General features: G+C 44.1%; 1 protein-coding gene across 4 annotated transcripts in view; it reads right to left on the minus strand.

Moving 5' to 3' along the window:
• gramd4a (GRAM domain containing 4a) overlaps positions 1 to 22,279 on the minus strand; it is a 70,325-nt gene that overhangs the window by 20,395 nt on the left and 27,651 nt on the right. Inside the window, exon 1 of one of the 4 annotated variants that reach the window (XM_064938241.1) lies at positions 8,367 to 8,733. The exons of the other annotated variants lie outside the window; for them this stretch is intronic. Within the exon in view, the coding sequence (XP_064794313.1) occupies positions 8,367 to 8,463 (97 nt within the window). The 5' untranslated portion in view covers positions 8,464 to 8,733. Of the gene's footprint in view, positions 1 to 8,366; positions 8,734 to 22,279 lie in introns of those variants that run through there. 4 annotated transcript variants of the gene reach the window in all.

Genomic DNA, 22,279 nt, shown 5'->3' on the forward strand with positions numbered 1-22,279 from the left:
TCACAACAACTGATTATCTCAAACGCATTAAGAAGGAAAGAAATTCCACAAATGAACTTTTAGCTAGGCACAACTGTTAATTGAAATGCATTCCAGGTGACTATCTCATGAAGCTGGTTGAGAGAATGCCAAGTGTGCAAAGCTGTCAAGGCAAAGGGTGGCTACTTCGAAGACTCAAATATAAAATATTTAGATTAGATTATTTTATTTTTTTACACTTTGTGGTTACTACATGATTCCATATGTGTTATTTCTTAGTTTTGATGTCTTCACTGTTATTCTACAACGTAGAAGCCACAGTCAATTTGAAATATTAAAGCCGATCCACCCCACCCAACAAAACAAAAGGAAACAAAAAAAAGACTGGAGCAGAGGATGAGATGAGTTCTACTGTTTAACTGAGTTGTCAGTTGGAAAACAATAGAAGCCAAACTCTGGTCATGAGCAACAAAGCAAAGTGAGGAGATCCACCGCCCTTATACAAATGGTAAGGAATGGTAGGGTAAACACTGCCATACTGTAGATCAGTGCTGAGGTGAGGGGTTGTCAAATCTATTATCAGTGATAAAAATAGATGGGTAAACTCTGACCGCCGTTCACAATGAGTGAAGTAAAGCGCCTATATTGTCAATGCATTTTTATTTATTTTTTCGGCACAAGGTGGGTAAAAGCTTAAGCAAAAAAACAGCGGCAGTGTAGCCTAGTGGTTAGAGCATTGGACTAGTAACCGAAAGGTTGCAAGTTCAAATCCCCAAAATCTGTCGTTCTGCCCCTGAACAGGCAGTTAACCCACTGTTCCTAGGCCGTCATTGAAAATAAGAATTTGTTCTTAACTGACTTGCCTAGTAAAATAAAGGTAAAATAAAGGTAAAATAAAAAAACAAAAAAAGGTAAACAGCGTTTACCCTTCACTACACCACTGTTGTTGTGCGTAGGTTCACCACTCAGGGTACTTATTTTCTATGGGAATGTCAATTACAGTAAATGAACACAGCTCAACAGCCAGTGGAACTAACATCCATTATAAATGACTACCCACACCATATCACAACACTCGTCTCCATACAACTACAAGGGTAGAATGTCCTGTCATAACTCAGTGGCTGACCTAATGCTATAAGCTACATACAAAATTACTGCACCCACATGACATGCGTCCATATTGATATTGGTGTTACTTTACCCCACAGCCTTCGATCAGTCTTTCTCCTAAACATTAATAGTGCTGTTCCAAAAGAAAACGTGCTGCTACTAACGTCCCATCTTATTCCGAGTCGACTATGTACTGAAGCAACCCCGCTAGCCTGTACAGTGTGATTAGACAGACTTGTCACCAGGATCACTCTGACTCCAAAGCAGCACAGACACTAGGGGTCAAAATCAAAACAGAGAAGGACAAGAGAGGGTGAGAGAGGGGAAAAAAGAAAGAACAGATCAATAGATTTCTGTCCACCCGGTGAGTGCATGTTGAGAGAAGAGAAAGAGGGGAGGGGGGGGGTTGACAAAAAGAGGTTGAGAGGGCGAAAGAGACGCTACTCCCCCCTGTAGGGCTACATGTATAATTCACTGTTTCCTCTACCACCATCTCCCTAATTATCTAACATAGGAGATTTATACTACAGCAGTGTCACACTTCTCTCTCTCGCTCTCATTTCTACCTGTTAACCCTCATCAAATATGTATCAGTCCCCCACGCTACCCCCTACCTGCTAGCACAGCCACAAGCAGAGTATCGAAGTTCTCTCTCTGAGCTGGAGGATACAGAACATAGAAATAGAATTCATTCCATTTCTAGGATATAGAACCCAGACGACAGATGAGCTGTGTCTCTTCCTCCCATCCCCATACATTCCCCGCCCTCCCTTCACCTCTCTTCCTCCCTCCTTGTACAGATCTTTTACTCTCTTTCTCTGTCCCTCAATCCAGTTAATGATGGCCTCCAGACAGGTAGAATGGAATATCTCCTTGTGTTCTGTCAGTGTATGAATAAAAGTACCCGTCTGGGTGGAAAGCTCATATGTCTTGCAGAAAAAAAAAATGGCAAGCCTCGTTCTCCTACAGATACCATCTGGTATGAATGAACACGGAAGAGTTGGCTGAAGCACTGGCAGAATGGCCCACCTGACTATAGCTTTACACTCCAGTACTACAGGGGAGTATCTGAACGTATCTAAAACAAGCCCACTTACTTAGTAGCTAGTACAACTCCGCTTCAATTCGGCTTATCATACAAGTTACTACAGTACTTTAACAATGGAAGTTTGCTTTATTTTACCTCTACCCCACTTTGTATGTGTAATCATGATCGTAAACGTGTATTTATGTAAACGTCTGTGTGTGTCCTATAGGGTAAAGGTTCTGTGTCAGCCCTGCTAGTTTAGCGTGGCACTGAAAAACAATATGTAGCAAGTTGTTGGTTCACAATTCGCTTTGTTTTTAAAATTGATTTATAAGATTTATTCCGAACAGCAATGGGTATTGCATACCATGTTTGCAAATAGTCCCAACGTTTTGGTTGAATCTTTGCCAATGCGCAATTCGGGCATTATGATCTGTTTGAATGAACATTTGTAAAGGCTTAAAATGTTGACTGCAAAGTAGGCCTACCTGGCTGAATGATGTGATGATTTGTATCAGTCGCGGGGCATTCGTTTAGCAAACTCTGCCCTCACATATGGCCTACACTGTACAGGACAAAAACAGCTAGCCAAACACAACAATTGAATTAAAAAGGACAACTATATTGGTGGGAACTGGGACACGCTGTTGTACATGTCGATCCAGAGCATCCCAAACATGCTCAATGGGTGACATGTCTGGTGGGTATGCAGGCCATGGAAGAACTGGGAAATGTTGAGCTTCAGGAATTGTGTACAAATCCTTGCGACATGGGGCCGTGGCATTACCATGCTGAAACGTGAGGTGATGGCGGCGGAGAATGGCACAATGGGCCTCAGAATCTCGTCACAGTCTCTCTGTGCATTCAAATTTCCATCGATAAAATGCAATTGTGTTCATTGTCCATAGCTTATTCCTGCACATACCATAACCCCACCATGGGACACTGCTCACATCAGCAAATCACTCGCCCAAACAAAGCCATACACGCCGACTGCCATCTGCCCGGCACATTTGAAACTGGGATTTATCTGTGAAGAGCACACATCTCCAGCATGCCAGCGGCCATTGAAGGTGAACATTTGCCCACTGCAGTCAGGTCAAGACCCTGGTTAGGACGACGAGCATGCAGATGAGCTTCCCTGGAGACAATTGACAGTTTGTGCAGAAATTCTTCGGTTGTGAAAACCCACAGTTCCATCAGCTGTCTGGGTGGTTGAACTCAGACGACCCTGCAGGTCCTGGGCTGGCATGGTTACATGCTGGCATGCGGTTGTGAGGCAGGTTGGATGTATTCTTTAAAACAGCAGTTTACAGGTAGAGAAATGAACATAACATTCTCTCTGACAACAGCTCTGGTGGACAGTCCTGCAGTCAGCATGCCAATTGTACACTCCCTTAACCCTGTGGCATTGTGTTGTGTGACAAAACTGCACATTTTAGAGTGGCCTTTTATTGTGTGCGACCAAATCAGGTGCTGGGGACCATCAACTGAAAAAGTTTGTAGCACAAGCGCCACCGGTGGAAAAAGTTAGTCTCGACTTGAGCACTGCGTGGTATAAGTAGCTTAGTTGTGACCTCGTGCTAAGTGCCAGAGAATGCCTGTAACCCTATTAGACAACAGCTGACAGGACAGAGAGGCAGCCTCGGTAATAAGAGTGAAGCATTCTGGGTAATGTAACACACAGGCCTCTCCCCATGCTTGTGTAATGGGTATTGAATGTACTGGAGTAATCAGGCAGAGCCAGTCACACTCTGTCACTCTTCATCCCGTCAGCAGATCATCGAGATGGACGCAACACTGGGCCTGCCTGCCCTAAGCCCGGACCCCCTCTACCCCACCGAAACATCTAAGGTTGCTCATCAACAGAGGATGCATTTACCTCCACCCTCCCCATTCCACCCCTTCCCTGTGGATCTGAAAGCAAAGAAAGTTTTAAAAAAATAATAAGATTGTAAAAAATTTGGTTTTATCGTTTATTTGTATGGGTATAATTTTCCAGGCCTTAATTGTTATTTGACGAGCACCATTCGCTCTGCTCTCACTGTCAATAATTCTAATGTTGTAACTTCTAACAGTGACGGGGGGGTGATTGCCTTCGAAGTGCCAACATATTTTTTGATGTGCTGCCTGACAGTAGTAATGGTCTCTGATCGTTTGAGAGATTCAAGGAGCTACTGAAGTTTAGTAACATAGTAGATGCAACTCATTGAATATTTACATTCATGCACTTTGAAATGTAACTGCAGGGCACTCCCACACCATATGAAGGAATGTGCCTACCTGATTTAGGGGGAACAGTAAACAAACTTAATTGTAAAAAACTTTTCCTTGAATTTAAACACCAGTCTGAACAAACTTAAAATGTTTAAATAGATGGTTCAGATTACGGGATGTCAAGGTAATATTGTTCCACATTCTGTTCCAGTTAAAGGGTTGTTCACATTCATTAACAGCCAGCTCAGAATGAGCTTTCTAAAAGTGGTTTATATGGAGATCAACCCTTTCGGGAGCACAGATCATTTATTTATAAATCCCATCATTGGATGGTTCGGTAGTTTCTATAGGCCAGAATAGCTGACCTAAGTCGTAAAAATAGGAGATGTCTGTTAAAATACACTGAATATACAAATCATTAAGAACAGGGACCCGAAGAACTGTAATACCCTGTTTCTCTGAGTTGTGGCTGAACATGGACACAGATAATATACACTGGGTGTACAAACTGCAGGCCACACTACTTGCCTAGAGAGTTCTCAGCTATACTTTTCGTGGCTGTTTATTTACCACCACAGACAGATGCTGGCACCAAGACCGCACTCAGTCAGCTGTATAAGGAAATAAGCAAACAGGAAACCACTCACCCAGAGGCAGCGCTCCTAGTGGCTGGAGACTTTAATGCAGGGAAACTTAAATCAGTTCTACCAAATCTCTATCAACATGTTAAATGTGCAACCAGAGGAAAAAAAAATTCTAGATCACCTGTACTCCACACACAGAGACGAGTACAAAGCTCTCCCTCGCCCTCCATTTGGTAAATCCGACCACAACTCTATCCTCCTGATTCCTGCTTATAAGCAAAAATTAAAGCAGGAAGCACCAGTGACTCGGTCTATAAAAAGTGGTCAGATGAAGCAGATGCTAAACTACAAGACTGTTTTTCTATCACAGACTGGAACATTCTTCCGATGGCATTCTGGATTCTTCCGATGGCATTGAGGAGTACACCACATCAGTCGCTGGCTTTATCAATAAGTGCATTGAGGAGGTCGTACCCACAGTGACTGTACGTACATACCCCAACCAGAAGCCATGGATTACAGGCAACATTCTCACTGAGCTAAAGTAAGACCTTTAAACAGGTCAACATACACAAGGCTGCCTTGGCCAGATGGATTACCAGGATGTGTGCTCCAGGCATGTGCTGACCAACTGGCAGGTGTCTTCACTGACATTTTCAACATGTCCCCGGTTGAGTCTGTAATACCAACATGCTTCAAGCAGACCACCATATTCCCTGTGCCTAAGAACACAAACTTCCTAAATGACTACAGACCCGTAGCACCCACGTCCGTAGCCATGAAGTGCTTTGAAATCCTGGTAATGGCTCACATCAACACCATTATCCCAGAAACCCTAGACCCACTCCAATTTGCATACCACCCAAACAGATCCACAAATGATCTCTATTGTACTCCACACTGCCCTTTCCCACCAACGACAAAGATGAGACAGCCTATAGGGAGGAGATCAGACCTGGCCAGAATAACAACCTATCTATCAACGTAACCAAGACTAAGGAGATGATTGTGGACTACAGGAAAAGGAGCACCAAGCACGTCACCATTCTCATCGACGGGGCTGTAGTGGAGCAGGTTGAGAGCTTCAAATTCCTTGGTGTCCACATCAACAACAAACTACCAAGGTCCAAACACACCAAGACAGTCGCGAAGAGGGCACGGCAAAGACTATTCTCCCTCAGGAAACAAAAAAATATTTGGCATGGGTCCTGAGATCCTCAAAAGGTTCTACAGCTGGAACATCGAGAGCACCCTGACCAGTTGCATCACTTCCTGGTACGGCAATTGCTCGGCCTCCGACCGCAAGGCACTTCAGAGGGTAGTGCGTACAGCTCAGTACATCACTAGGGCAAAGCTGTCTGCCATCCAGGACCTCTACACCAGGCGGTGTCATAGGAAGGCCCTAAAAATTGTCAAGACCCCAGCCACCCAAGTCATAGCCTCTTCTCTCTACTACCACATGGCAAGCGGTACCGGAGTGACAAGTCTAGGACAAAAGGGCTTCGACAGTTTTTACCCCCAAGCCATAAGACTCCTGAACAGGTAACCAAATGGTTACCCAGACTATTTGCATTGTGTTCCCCCCCCCCAACCCCTCTTTTACACTGCTGCTACTCTCTATTTATCTTATATGCATAGTCACTTTAACTATACATTCATGTACATACTACCTCAATTGGCCCGACCAACCAGTGCTCCTGCACATTGGCTAACCAACCTATCTGCATTATGTCCCACCCACCAACCCCTCTTTTACACTGCTGCTACTCTCTGTTCATCATATATGCATAGTCACTTTAACCATACCTACATGTACATACTACCTCAATAAGCCTGACTGACCGGTGTCTGTATATAGCCTTGCTACTCTTTTTTTCTGTTTATTTCTTTACTTACCTACACACATACTTTTTTTCTCTGCACTATTGGTTAGAGCCTGTAAGTCAGCATTTCACTAAGGTCTACTCCTGTTGTATTCGGCGCACGTGACAAATACTCAAATATACTGATTTGACATTAAGAACACCTGCTCTTTCCATGACAGACTGACCAGGTGAAAGCTATGATCCCTTATTGATGACACTTGTGAAATCCACTTAAACTCTGTGTAGATATAGGGGAGGAGACCGATTAAAGACAATTGAGACATGGACTGTGCATCATTCAGAAAGGGAATAGGCAAGACAAAAAGATTGAAGTGCCTTTGAATGGAGTACGGTAGGTGCCAGGAATTGCAACACTGCTGTGGTTTTTCACGCTCAACAGTTTCCTCAGTGTGTATCAAGAATGGCCCATCACCCAGAGGACATCCAGCCAACTTGACAACTGTGGCAAGCATTGAGCCAGCATCCCTGTGGAACGCACCGACGAGTTGAGGCTGTTGTGAGGGCAAAAGGGGAGGGGGTGCAACTCAATGTTAGAAAGGTGTTCCTAATGTCTGGTATACTCAGTGTACATGAGTCTTTAAAAACATGGAATGTTCTAAAATCCACACTGTCCATGATTCCGGCAATGGTGCAGATTCCACATTAGAACCACGGGGGAGGGGGTGCAAAAGGCCACCCTCCAGATCACAAAGCATTTTGACTCAGTTGTTTTTCAATTTTGCGGCAAACAGAAAATGTGTGAGCAATAATAAGACCAAGGCACAGTTCACATTGATTAAGGGATATATCAGTGAAGACAACCTCTTCCAGGGCAATAGGAGACATCATATTGCTCTCTGTACTCAGCCAGGGGGCGGAAGAATCACGTCTAAACCAACTTAGAACGGGACAAAACGCTAGTGCCTGGAAATACAATTTATACAGACGTGATAATTAAAAATGTTACTGAATACAATGGAAAGCACACCTGTGCTCCAAGCAGAGATAACAGAGGTGCTAGTGTACTTCTAACACTTAAGCGTCAGAATCAGGAGTGCAGATTACCCCGGGTCACAGTGGCACAGTAACAGAGGGTGCCTGTTTCCCTTCCTTCTCTGGCCACAATGAACCCCAGTAACATACAACATCCTACAACCCAGGGTCAGAGTCACGCACAAATCTCATGTTTGTGGTTCAATTGTCCTTAAATAGCTAAGACTCATGCCCGAGTGTCGCTCTCCCGTTCTCTCCACTGACCAGCTGAGAAGCAACTGATTTTTCAGTTTTTCAGAGTGCCATCTCCTCATAATCCATATCCCACTCATCCACACAGTGGGGAGACAGAGCCCTTCATAGTTAGAGTGATGTGTCACACCCCAGAGCTGCTGGTCTAACCAATTAAACTTTAAATCTACAGGGAGGTATACAGACAGGTCAGAGAGTTCGGAGATAGTTACCCAGAAAAGGCAGGTTAAATATTCGGGGGCTATCGAGACACAGACAGACAAACGGGTCACATGAACCTACTGAGGTTGTGGGAGACCGAGGTCTTAAAAACAAAAATGGGTCATGTTCACTTACTGAGGTTGAGGTTGCTCTTGTGAGATTTAATCTTGTTGGTCCAACCTCCGTCGACGAGCCCGTCAAAGTTTGGGCCTGGGCCGCAGCAGTCCTCCATCTCCTCTGATACACAGCCAGCACACCCTGCTGAGCTAGGGCATTGACCGACACCACAGGATCCCACACTCCAACTGGGCTGTGATATCGACCAAATCCAGAAGCGACCCAACTCTCTACACCTCAGAAAAGCGACCCGCCAGCACTGATACAGGCCAAAACAACCTCGTCCCACTACGCTGAAGTTGGGATTCAGTGGAAGGTTACTGCCTAACGGACCTGACCCAAATAGACTCAGAATCTCCCTGCACTCAAATACAGCTCCCGGTCAGCCGGTCTAGGTGTCAAGTTTATAGCCTTGCGTCACACTGCGACATCTGTACCAAACAAACAACCTCATAGCTGATCAAAACTCCAGAGGAGAGAATCAGGGTATGTGGGTCAAGTCTGCTTATAGCGAGTCACAGCTGGATCCTATAGCATAAATACAAGAGAGGCCTTCCAGTCTGCAGAGTTAGAGATGGAGCCTTGTTGAGTCCCTAAAACGTCCTGGAATCTACCAACCAAGTACGTTGGACTACTCCCCTCCCAAGCAGTCTGTCCCGACAGAACCTCAGGACCCCTATACTAGTCAAAGGCAGCGTCCAGTGTGAATGCCATGTGTGTATGCAAGCAGACCAAAAAAAATCCCTCTCATCTGGGCTAAGAGAAGGAAAAGTACTGCATGAGATTACACCAGCAGAACAATGGGTCCATTCACACACACCGACCTGCTGTGTTCACTGTTCACATTCTGTACAGTACTTAACACACCAACAACGAGGGTAAGTAGTTAGTGTAAGACAGCGCTATGCATGCATGTACACATCAATAAAATAAAAAAACATGGCAGTGTTATGTACTGTAAACGTAGACTTCATTTTAACACGCACGATGTGGATTGGTCAAAATCGGTAGGTGGGGACAGTCAGAGACTGATTGGCTGATCTATTAACCCCGGCACACACGCAAAGCCCATGCCCACAGGGTCGATCTATTAAACAACACAGACCCTACAGGTCACAGAGGCACTGTACTATTGACACAAACTCCACCCTACTGTGACCCAGATGTCACCATACCTCATGCTATTGTTGTCACTGCTGTCCTGACACAATCCAACTGCATTCCATACAGGACAGTTAGTTCTGTCCTGTTCTGTTGGTGACTGGCTGGCTGACTGATCAATATTCTCCTATTGCTGCCCTGCCCTACATCCCACTGGGTTAGAGAGACACACACACAGAACCCTGTGTCAAATCAGAGGGCCTGTTGTCCGGACTTCTGGAAGTCTCTATAGGGGTGCCACAGGGTTCAATTCTCGGGCCGACTCTTCTCTGTATATATGACGTCGCTCTTGCGGCTGGTGATTCTCTGATCCACCTCTACGCAGACGACACATTCTGTATTCATCTGGCCCTTCTTTGGACATTTAAACCTCCAAACGAGCTTCAATGCCATACAACTCTCCTTCTGTGGCCTCCAACTGCTTTTAAGTGCTAGTAAAACTAAATGCATGTTCTTTAACTGATTGATGCCCACACCCGACCGCACGATTAGAATCACTACTAGAATGTTCAGACTAAGAATGTGCACAACTAAAAATACCTAGGTGTCTGGTTAGACTGTAAACTCTCCTTCATGACTCAACTTAAGTACCTCCAACCCAAAATTAAATTTGGAATTGGAATCCTATTTCACAACAAAGCCTCCACTCCTGCTGCCAAACATACCCTCGTAAAACTGACTTTCCTACCTACCCTTGATTTTGGCGATGTCATTTACAAAATAGCCTCCAACACTCTACTCAGCAAATTGAATGCAGTCTATCACAGTGCCATTCATTTTGTCACCAAAGCCCCATATACTACCCACCACTGCGACCTGTATGCTCTCGTTGGCTGGCCCTCGCTTCATATTCGTCACTAAACCCACTGGCTCCAGGTCATCTATAAGTCTTTGCTAGGTAAAGCCCTGCCTTATCTCAGCTCACTGGTCACCATAGCAACACCCACCTGTAGAACGTGCTCCAGCAAGTATATTTCACTTGTCATCCCCAAAGCAAACACTTCCTTTGGCCACCTTTCCTTACAGTTCTCTGATGCCAATGACTGGAACGAATTGCAATTAAAAATAAAATATAAACCACTGAAGCTGGAGTCTTAGCTCCCTCACTAACTTTAAGCACCAGCTGTCAGAGCAGCTTACCGATCACGGCACACAGCCAATCTGTAAATAGCACACCCATCTACCTCATCCCCATATTTATCCTCTTGCTCTTTTGCACCCCAGTATCTCTACTTGCACATCATCATCATCATCATCATCTGCACATCTATCACTCCAGTGTTAATGCTAGATTGTAATTATTTCACCTCTATGGCCTCCCTACTATTCTACATTTGCACACACTGTACATAGATTTTTCTATTGTGTTATTGACTGTACATGTGTTTGTGTAACTAGTTTTTGTTGCACTGCTTCGCTTCATCTTGGCCAGGTCGCAGTTGTAAATGAGAACTCGTTTTCAACTGGCCTACCTGGTTATATAAAGGTGAGAGAAAAAAAGATAAGAGTTTAGAGCTCAACAAGGTTATGACAGGAACATTATGGCAGGAAGTGGTGATAATAAAGGAAACATTGTTCAAAAGTAAACATTCTCCAAACGTTGTGGACTAATGGAAGTGTGCATGTGCTGAGCCGCGAAAACGTGGTCTACGCCGAGGCAAGTAGCAAGCCGATGGGAATCATACCCACAATTGAAAGGCAAGCTTTGCTAGGCTTGGGAACTTTTTCTCCCTCTTCCCTGACAAATTGACTGTAAGCCTGTCAACATCTCATTTCGACCGAACGGACGAAAGCAAATGGAATCACCGTGGGGATAGATAGCTAGCTACTCACACTGCTACTACAACGTGAAGTTGAGAGACACTGGGTAACGTGAGCTTGAGTCCGGTAAGCAGGATGACAGAATTATTTACCAGGGTGGTGGGGAATAAATGCAGTCTTCATACTTTCGGTGTAGTGAAAGGTCGAGCGAATAGGGACGCTAGCTAATTAGCTGGTTATCTTTACCTGAGTGATGATAGCTAGCTAGCCGTCGTGTGAAAAACAGAATAGTGACCCGGTTTGTAAACCAATTAACACGAGGTAGAAACACACAGCTAGGTCATCTTCTACAGGGGAATTTAAAAAGGGATGGTGCTTCAATGGTGGCGCAACACACTAAGAAGAAACAGCGCCGCTTATGGGGGTTTAGCGCAGAAGTTGACAGCTAAAGCACCTGTGGTGCCGTTAGCCCACTAGCTAGCGAAGACACTGGAATGTTCAGCTAACTCTGAACGGTGGGAACCGATGGTGAGCTAGAGACCACAGGTAAAATTCGCTAAAACTAGTGGAAACCCATAGGCGGGGATGCTAAAGCAGTGGAGCTAGAGAGCTATCAATGCTAATTGCATGCATGCCAGGCAACAGGTGTACCGTAGCTAGCAGTCTACAAAAAGCGCTCCTAACAAGCTAACTTAAATTAAACTGACGTTCCTGAAAATAGAAAATAAGCCACAACGCTCTGTGGTGGGTGGCATCCCCCAGGAAGAGTAGCTGGTGCTTTCACAACAGATAAATGGTGATCCTAATAAAATACCAAATCCACACCAAAAGGAACTGTTAAGAGAGCTGAAGAAAGCTGCTTAATAACAAGCTAGTAACCAAATAGACTTGTGAAGTGGCGAAGAAACCATAGCATTGCGGGGTGTTATATAGATTGGCCTGTTAGACGTGCTTGAACAAGGCTTAACCAATGACCCATAGTGAGATCTGAGTCGACTGAAAGAACTACAATTATATTCTATATAAATGGATATGACTTTATTGCTGACGGTATATGCCCATGTTATATCATCCATATAACGTATTGAATATAGTTTAACTGCTGTGTCCTAAACAGCATAATTATAGTATTAGCCTGCTGACAACCAGGGAGATGCATGCCACTGTAAATAGCTGGAGAGAAGACATAGGGATGGAGGAGGATGCTGTTTGTTTGCGGCCTGCTTGTTGCTGCCTAATGTTTCATGTATGGAGTTAAACTCCTTATATAAATTTAAACATCCACTGTGCAATGTCTTGTTTTCTGCAGTAGTTTAAAGGAGGTATCTGCCTGCAGAATGCATGCTTCAGAATCATGAAGTACGAGACACACACACCACCCCCCCGGGCAACAGGCTGCAAGCAGTGGAAACCAAACCAGAGGCAGTACTGAGATTCCTCTTCTGCACAACGAGTAACACGTAAAACACAGATCTAGCTAGGAAGTCGTGAGTAGCTCAGTCAGTAACCAGTCATAATAGAGCCAAACAAGCACCTGTGTATCGATAGTGCTTTGTCGTTCTAGGAGACATTGTCAGATTTTTCACAGGGTACAAGAAGTGAGAGGGTTGTAGGGAAGAGAGGTTGAATCAGCCATGACAGAGAGAGCGAGATCTAAACTGTACTAATCTGTTCTGAGAGCCAGGAGCTACCGTAGGGCAACAGTGACACAGCAACAATGTAACACACACACGCCGTGAGAGAGAGAGGGACCAGCTGTTCTTTCTGTCTGTCAAGCATCGCAACACACCCACTGACCCAACATGAGAGGAGGAAGAGGATGTTACGACAAGCTTCACTCAGTTGATGTATGTATGTATGTATGTATGTATGTATGTATGTATGTATGCATGTATGCATGTATGCATGCAATGTATGTATGTATGCATGCATGTATGTACGTGCGTGAAGTGGGACTTTTTTGAGCAGCAGACACCTTTTGGTAATGTGATATGCACTCCGGTCCCACTCCCATTCACAAGGGGGCGATAGAAACTTGTCAGCTCAGTTTGTGAACGCAAGGAAGAGTTGCCATCCCTTGCTAGCAGTAACTAGCTGGCAGCCTAGCTAAAGAAAATAGCAAGTTAGCTAGCATTTTTAGCTTCCCACATCTGCATGTGAAATAATTAAGTATTTTTTTTAAATATATGCCCTGCCCTCACTGACTCTCCATCTCATATAGTGAGGGGTGTTGCATCCCAAATGGCACCCTATACCCTACATAGTACACCATTTTTGGGCCCTCTTGTACCAGTCAGTCAAACGTTGAACACACCTACTCATTCAAAGGGTTCTTTACAATTTTTACATTGTAGAAAATTTAATCAAAATTTGTACTATTAACCTGTTACATCTATGGGGGCGCTATTTCATTATTGGATAAAATAAGCGTGCCCGTTTTAAGCGCAATGTTTTGTCACAAAAAGATCCTCGACTATGCATATAATTGACAGCTTTGGAAAGAGGACACTCAGACGTTTCCAAAACTGCAAAGATATTGTCTGTGAGTGCCCCAGAACTGATGCTACAGGCGAAACAAAGATGAAACTTCAGGAAATGAGCAGGATTTTTGAGGCTCTGTTTTTCATTGTCTCCTTATATGGCTGTGAATGCGCAAGGAATGAGCCTGCCCGATCTATCGTTTCCCCAAGGTGTCTGCAGCATTGTGACGTATTTGTAGGCATATCATTGGAAGATTGACCATAAGAGACTACATTTGCCAGGTGTCCGCCCGGTGTCCTCCGTCGAAATTGGTTCGTCATCTTCAACTGCACAGCTTTTTCCAAGCGATGCACCGGAGAAAGTAGACTACCACGAACTATATATCAATGAAGAGATATGTGAAAAACACATTGAGGATTGATCCTAAAACAGCGTTTGCCGTGTTTCAGTCGATATTATCGAGTTAATGTGGAAAACAGTTCGCCGTTTTGATGATTGAATTTCCGTTTTTTTTTGGTACCCAAACGTGATGTACAAAACGGAGCGATTTATCCTACACAAAGAATCTATCAGGAAAAACTGAACATTTGCTATGTAACCGAGAGTCTCCTCATTGAAAACATCTGAAGTTCTTCAAAGGTAAATGATTTTATTTGAATCGTTTTCTGCAAATGTTGCCCGCTAAATGCTATGCTAAATGCTATGCTAGCTATCAATACTCTTACACAAATGCTTGTTTTGCTATGGTTCAAAAGCATATTTTGAAAATCTGAGATGACAGTGTTGTTAACAAAAGGCTAAGCTTGAGAGCTAGCACATTCATTTCATTTGCAATTTTCATAAATAGTTAACGTTACGTTATGCTAATGAGCTTGAGGCTATAACTGGATACAGGTTTTTTTCATAGCCAAACGTGAACAAAACGGAGCGATTTCTCCTACACAAAGAATCTTTCAGGAAAAACTGAACATTTGCTATCTAACAGAGTCTCCTCATTGAAATCATCTGAAGTTCTTCAAAAGGTAAATTATTTTATTTGAATGATTTTCTTGTTTTTGTGAAAATGTTGCTGGCTGAATTCTAGGCTTATAGCTATGCTAGCTATCAATACTCTTACACAAATGCTTGTTTAGCTATGGTTGAAAAGCATATTTTGAAAATCTGAGATGACAGTGTTGTTAACAAAAGTCTAAGCTTGAGAGCAAATATATTTATTTCATTTCATTTGCGATTTTCATGAATAATTAACGTTGCGTTATGCTAATGAGCTTGAGGCTATAAATAGGATCCCGGATCCGGGATTGCTCGACGCAAGAAGTTAAATCAAAATATGTTTTATATTCTTCAAAGTTGCCACTGTTTGCCATGATGACAGCTTTGCACACTCTTGGCTTTCTCTCAATTGATCAGAAATACAGTGTATACATTGTTAATGTTGTAAATGACTATTGCAGCTGGAAACGGCTAATTTATTTATGGAATATCTAGTTGTCGGAAGTTTACATAAACCTTAACCAAATACATTTAAACTCAGTTTCACAATTCCTAACATTTAATCCAAGTAAATATTCCCTGTTTAGGATCACCACTTTATTTTAATAATGTGAAATGTCAGAATAACAGTAAATCATTCTCTCTATTTCAGCTTTTATTTCTTTCATCACATTCACAGTGGGTCAGAAGTTTACATACACTCAATTAGTATTTGGTAGCATTGCCTTTAAATCGTTTAACTTGGGTCAAACGTTTTGGGTAGCCTTCCACAAGCTTCCCACAATAAGTTGGGTGAATTTTGGCCCATTCCTCCGGAGTCAGGTTTGTAGGCCTCCTTGCTCACACACTTTCAGTTCTGCCCACAAATGTTATATAGGACTGATGTCAGGGCTTTGTGATGACCACTCCAATACCTTGACTGTTGTCCTTAAGACATTTTGCCACAACTTCGGAAGTATGCTTGGGGTCATTGTCCATTTGGAAGACCCATTTGTGACCAAGCTTTAACTTCGTAACTGATGTATTGAGATGTTGCTTCAATATATCCACAATTTTCCAGCCTCATGATGCCATCTATTTTGTGAAGTCCATCAGTCCTTCCTGCTCAAAGCACCCCCACAACATGATGCCGCCACACCCGTGCTTCATGGTTGAGATGGTGCGTTTCAGCTTGCAAGCCTCCCCCTTTTTCCTCAAAACATAACGATGGTCATTATGGCCAAACAGTTCCATCAGCCCAGAGGACTTTTCTCCAGAAGTATAATCTTTGTCCCCATGTGCAGTGGCAAATCGTAGTCTGCCTTTTTATGGTGGTTTTGGAGCAGTGACTTCTTCCTTGTTGAGCGGCCTTTCAGGTTATGTCGATATAGGACTCATTTTACTGTGGATATAGACACTTTTGTACCCGTTTCCTCAAGCATCTTCACAAGGTCCTTCGCTGTTGTTCTGGGATTGATTTGCTCTTTTCGCACCAAAGTACATTCATCTCTAGGAGACAGAACACGTCTCCTTCCTGAGCGGTATGGCGGCTGCGTGGTCCCATGGTGTTTGTACAGAGGAATTTGATACCTTCAGGCATTTGGCAATTGCTCCCAATGATGAACCAGACTTGTGGAGGTCCACAATTATTTTTCTGAGCTCTTGGCTGATTTCTTTTGATTTTCCCATGATGTCAAGCAAAGAGGAACACCTCCAATTGACTCAAATGATGTCTATCAGAAGCTTCTAAAGCCATGACATCATTTTCTAGAATTTTCCGAGCTGTTTAAAAAGGCACAGTCAACTTCGTGTATGAAAACCTCTGACCCACTGGAATTGTGATAGTGAATTATAAGTGAAATAATCTGTCTAAACAATTGTTGGAAAATTTACTTGCGTCATGCACAAAGTAGATGTCCTAACTGACTTTCCAAAACCAGTTTGTTAACAAGAAATTTGTGGAGTGGTGGAAAAATGACTCCAACCTAAGTGTATGTAAACTTCCGACTTCAACTGTACATAGGTGTACAGAGGCCAATTATCAGCAAACATCACTCCTGTGTTCCAATCGCACGTTGTTAGCTAATCCAAGATCATTTTAAAAAGGCTAATTGATCATTAGAAAACTTTTGCAATTATGTTAGCACAGCTGAAAACTGTTAAAGCAATTAAAGAAGCAATAAAAAAAACATGCTGCGTACTACCTCCTTCACAGAACAGCACAAACTGTCTCTAGCCAATATAAAAAGAGTGGGAGGCCACAGTGCACAACTGAGCAAGAGGACAAGTACATTAGTGTCTAGTTTGTGAAACAGACGCCTCACAGGTCCTCAACTGGCAGCTTTATTAAATAGTACCCGCAAAACCCCAGTCTCAGAGTTCCTCTGTCAAGTGTCTGTTCTTCTGCCCATCTTAATATTTTCTTTTTATTGGCCAGTCTGAGATTTTTTTTCTTTGCAACTCTGCCCAAAAGGCCAGTATCGTGGAGTCACCTCTTCACTGTTGACATTGAGACGGGTGTTTTGCGGTTAGTAATTCCGGCGCCGACAGAGATGGTCGCCTCGCTTCGAATTCCTAGGAAACTATGCAGTTTTTTGTTTTTTTTACGTGTTATTTCTTACATTAGTATCCCATGTCATCTTAGGTTTCATTACATACAGTCAATAAGAACTACTGAATATAAGAGCAGCGTCAACTCACCATCAGTACGACCAAGAATATGACTTTTGCGAAGCTGATCCTGTGTTCTGCCCTTCACCCAGGACAACGGAATGGATCCCAGCCGGCGACCCAAAAAAACGACTTCGTAAAAGAAGGAAACGAGGCGGTCTTCTGGTCAGACTCCAGAGACGGGCACATCGTGCACCACTCCCTAGCATTCTTCTCGCCAATGTCCAGTCTCTTGACAACAAGGTTGATGAAATCCGAGCAAGGGTAGCATCCCAGAGGGACATCAGAGACTGTAACGTTCTTTGCTTCACGGAAACATGGCTCACTGGAGAGACGCTATCGGAGTCGGTGCAGCCAGCTGGTTTCTCCACGCATCGCGCCGACAGAAACAAACATCTTTCTGGTAAGAAGAGGGGCGGGAGCGTATGCCTTATGGCTAACGAGATGTGGTGTGATCACAGAAACATACAGGAACTCAAATCCTTCTGTTCACCTGATTTAGAATTCCTCACAATCAAATGTCGACCGCATTATCTACCAAGAGAATTCACTTCGATTATAATCACAGCCGTATATATTCCCCCCCAAGCAGACACATCGATGGCTCTGAACAAACTTTATTTGACTCTTTGCAAACTGGAATCCATACATCCTGAGGCTGCATTCATTGTAGCTGAGGATTTTATCAAGGCTAATCTGAAAACAAGACTCCCTAAATTGTATCAGCATATCGATTGCGCAACCAGGGCTGGCAAAACCTTGGATCATTGTTATTCTAACTTCCGCGACGCATATTAGGCCCTGCCCCGCCCTCCTTTCGGAAAAGCTGACCACGACTCCATTTTGTTGATCCCTGCCTACAGACAGACACCAAAACAAGAAGCTCCCACGCTGAGGTCTGTCCAACGCTGGTCCGACCAATCTGATTCCACACTCCAAGACTGCTTCCATCACGTGGACTGGGGTATGTTTCGTATTGCGTCAGACAACATTGAAAATACGCTGATTCGGTGTGCGAGTTCATTAGAACGTGCGTTGATGTCGTTCCCATAGCAACGATTAAAACATTACAACCAGAAACAGTGGATTGATGGCAGCATTCTCGTGAAACTGAAAGCACAAACCACTGCTTTTAATCAGGGCAAGGTGACTGGAAACATGACCGAATACAAACAGTGCAGCTATTCCCTACCGCAAGGCAATCAAACAAGCTAAGTGTCAGTATAGAGACAAAGTAGAATCTCAATTCAACAGCTCAGACACAAGAGGTATGTGGCAGGGTCTAGAGTCAATCACGGATTCCAAAAAGAAAACCAGCCCAGTCACGGACCAGGATGTCTTGCTCCCAGGCAGACTAAATAACTTTTTTGCCCGCTTTGAGGACAATACAGTGCCACTGACACAGCCTGCAACGAAAACATGCGGACTCTCCTTCACTGCAGCCGAGGTGAGTAAAACATTTAAACGTGTTAACCCTCGCAAGGCTGCAGGCCCAGACGGCATCCCCAGCCGCCCTCAGAGCATGCGCAGACCAGCTGGCTAGTGTGTTTAAGGACATATTCAATGAATCCCTATACCAGTCTGCTGTTCCCACAAGCTTCAAGAGGGCCACCATTGTTCCTGTTCCCAAGAAAGCTAAGGTAACTGAGCTAAACGACTACCGCCCCGTTGCACTCACTTCCGTCATCATGAAGTGCTTTGAGAGACTAGTCAAGGACCATATCACCTCCACCCTACCTGACACCCTAGACCCACTCCAATTTGCTTACCGCCCAAATAGGTCCACAGACGACGCAATCTCAACCACGCTGCCCACTGCCCTAACCCATCTGGACAAGAGGAATACCTATGTGAGTATGCTGTTCATCGACTACAGCTCGGCATTTAACACCATAGTACCCTCCAAGCTCGTCATCAAGCTCGAGACCCTGGGTCTCGACTTCCTTATCGCCCTGTGCAACTGGGTACTGGACTTCCTTATGGGCCTCCAACTCAATCATCAAGTTTGCCCCCCAGGTGGTGAGGGTAGGCAACAACCTCACACTCAACGTCAACAAAACTAAGGAGATGATTGTGGACTTCAGGAAACAGCAGAGGGAACACCCCCCTATCCACATCGATGGAACAGTAGTGGAGAGGGTAGTAAGTTAAGTTCCTCGGCATACACATCACAGACAAACTGAATTGGTCCACCCACACAGACAGCATCGTGAAGAAGGCGCAGCAGCGCCTCTTCAACCTCAGGAGGCTGAAGAAATTCGGCTTGTCACCAAAAGCACACAAACTTCTACAGATGCACAATCGAGAGCATCCTGGCGGGCTGATATCACCGCCTGGTACGGCAACTGCTCCGCCCACAACCGTAAGGCTCTCCAGAGGGTAGTGAGGTCTGCACAACGCATCACTGGGGGCAAACTACCTGCCCTCCAGGACACCTACACCACCCGATGTTACAGGAAGGCCATAAAGATCATCAAGGACAACAACCACCCGAGCCACTGCCTGTTTACCCCGCTACCATCCAGAAGGAGAGGTCAGTACAGGTGCATCAAAGCTGGGACTGAGAGACTGAAAAACAGCTTCTATCTCAAGGCCATCAGACTGTTAAACAGCAACCGCTAACATTGAGTGGCTGCTGCCAACACACTGACTCAACTCCAGCCACTTTAATAATGGGAATTGATGGGAAATTATGTAAAATATATCACGAGCCACTTTAAACAATGCTACCTAATATAATGTTTACATACCCTACATTATTCATCTCATATGTCTACGTATATACACTGTACTCTATATCATCTACTGCGTCTTTATGGAATACATGTATCACTAGCCACGTTAACTATCCCACTTTGTTTACATACTCATCTCGTATGTATATACTGTACTCGATACCATCTACTGTATCTTGCCTATGCTGCTCTGTGCCATCACTCATTCATATATCTTTATGTACATATTCTTTATCCCCTTATACACACAAGTGTAAGACAGTAGTTTTGGAATTGTTAGTTAGATTACATGTTGATTATTACTGCATTGTCGGAACTATAAGCACAAGCATTTCACTACACTCGCATTAACATCTGCTAACCATGTGTATGTGACAAATAAAATTTGATTTGATTTGATTTAGTATTTAATGAAGCTGTCGGTTGGATGTATGGGACGTTTGTTTCTCAAACTAGACACTAATGTCGGTACACAATGCAAATAGTCCGGGTAGCCATTTGATTACCTGTTCAGGAGTCTTCTGGCTTGGGGATAAAAGCTGTTGAGAAGCCTTTTGGACCTCGACTTGGTGCTCCAGTAGAGGCAGCTTAGCGCCAGTGAAGTACTGGGCCATACGGACTACCATCTGCAGCGCCTTGTGGTCGGAGGCCGAGCAGTTGCCGTAACAGGCAGTGACGCAACCAGTGCTCTCTATGGCGCACCTGTAGAACTTTAAGGATCTGAGGACCCATGCCAAATATTTTCTCCTGCCGGGGGAAATAGGCTTTGTCGTGCCCTCTTCACGGCTGTCTTGGTGTGCTTGGACCATAATAGTTTGTTGGTGATGTGGACACCAAGGAACTTGAAGCTCTCAACCTGTTCCACTGTCAAGGAGAATGGGGACGTGCTCCGTCCTCCTTTTCCTGTAGTCCACAATCTCGTTTTATTTGATAGGATGCCAGATTGGCTCACACTCAACAAATCTATGCATTGTAACAGGCACACAATGTGGTTACTACTGTCGGAGATAAGATCTTTATCTATAGCCGTTTTCACAGAACAACATCTAAAAAAGGGTCTCTTTTCAGGTTTAGAAGAAATGACTCCTAAGTGCTAACTCCTGTTCATATAAGCTGGTAGCAGAGCTAGCATACAGAAATCAGTGGTGGTAGTCAGTCCAAGTGTAATGCAGTTGATTGGGGACGACGACATGAACATGTACTGGGGTCGACATCCAAACAAGCATTATCGTCTGATCTTTTTCTCAACATAGTGTGAAACACACAAACAATAGTCTAAAATATAGGCCAATTTTGCTGGGGGAGGGGGCAACCTTTCCCGCTCGCATTTTCAATGGCATATCCATTATTTTAGTCGAGTTCGATTGATCTCTTTAACGCATGTGTACAGATTGCCTGAGAGTTCTAGTAGCATATTAGCCTGCCTAGTAGCTTGAGTTTTTTTCAGCTGTTCAGACTGGGGCCTCAGAACAACTATAGGCAATGCTATAGTCTAACCACGAGCAAGTTGAATCTCATCCACTCAGACCACATATGCTTGTCTCTCTCTTCGCCCTGCTCCACTACCTCCCCACACTGAACAAACTGTGCAGAGATGAAAACAGAGGTGAACAGAACAGAAAGCAGAGATGAACAGAAAGCAAGAATGAACAGAGCAAAGTCCATTTAGCTGCTAATGGATTCTCATGCTTCACCGCTTCTACTGGTCCAATTACACTGGGAGGAAGAGAGGGATAGAGGACAGGAGAAAGAGAGCAGAGAGGGGGCCTGGTCAGGACCTGTATAACTCAGAAACAGATTCACTCCAGTTCACAAACACAACAGTCCCCTACTGCCATTGAGTATGAAGTGTGTAGAGGGGCCAGGGACTAAACACAACATCTCTAGTCGGACCTTCAGCAAGGCAAGGCTGCCATGTTGGGACCGTCTTCTATAACATGCTAAACACTAACTCAAACATCAGCTATGGAAGACTGTCATTGGTAATAAAGCAGAGGTGAATAAATGCATGAGTATGTCAAGTATATATGCAGATTATCTTTTAGATAGACCTCCCCTCTCCATACAGATCCCACACAAACAGGAGAGTGAACTTCAAAGAGCAAAAAAAAAAGTGGGCTAAGTACCAACGACACAAATAGCACTCTGTAG

This window comes from Oncorhynchus masou, chromosome 26, assembly GCF_036934945.1.
Source record: "Oncorhynchus masou masou isolate Uvic2021 chromosome 26, UVic_Omas_1.1, whole genome shotgun sequence".
NCBI lineage: Eukaryota > Metazoa > Chordata > Actinopteri > Salmoniformes > Salmonidae > Oncorhynchus > Oncorhynchus masou.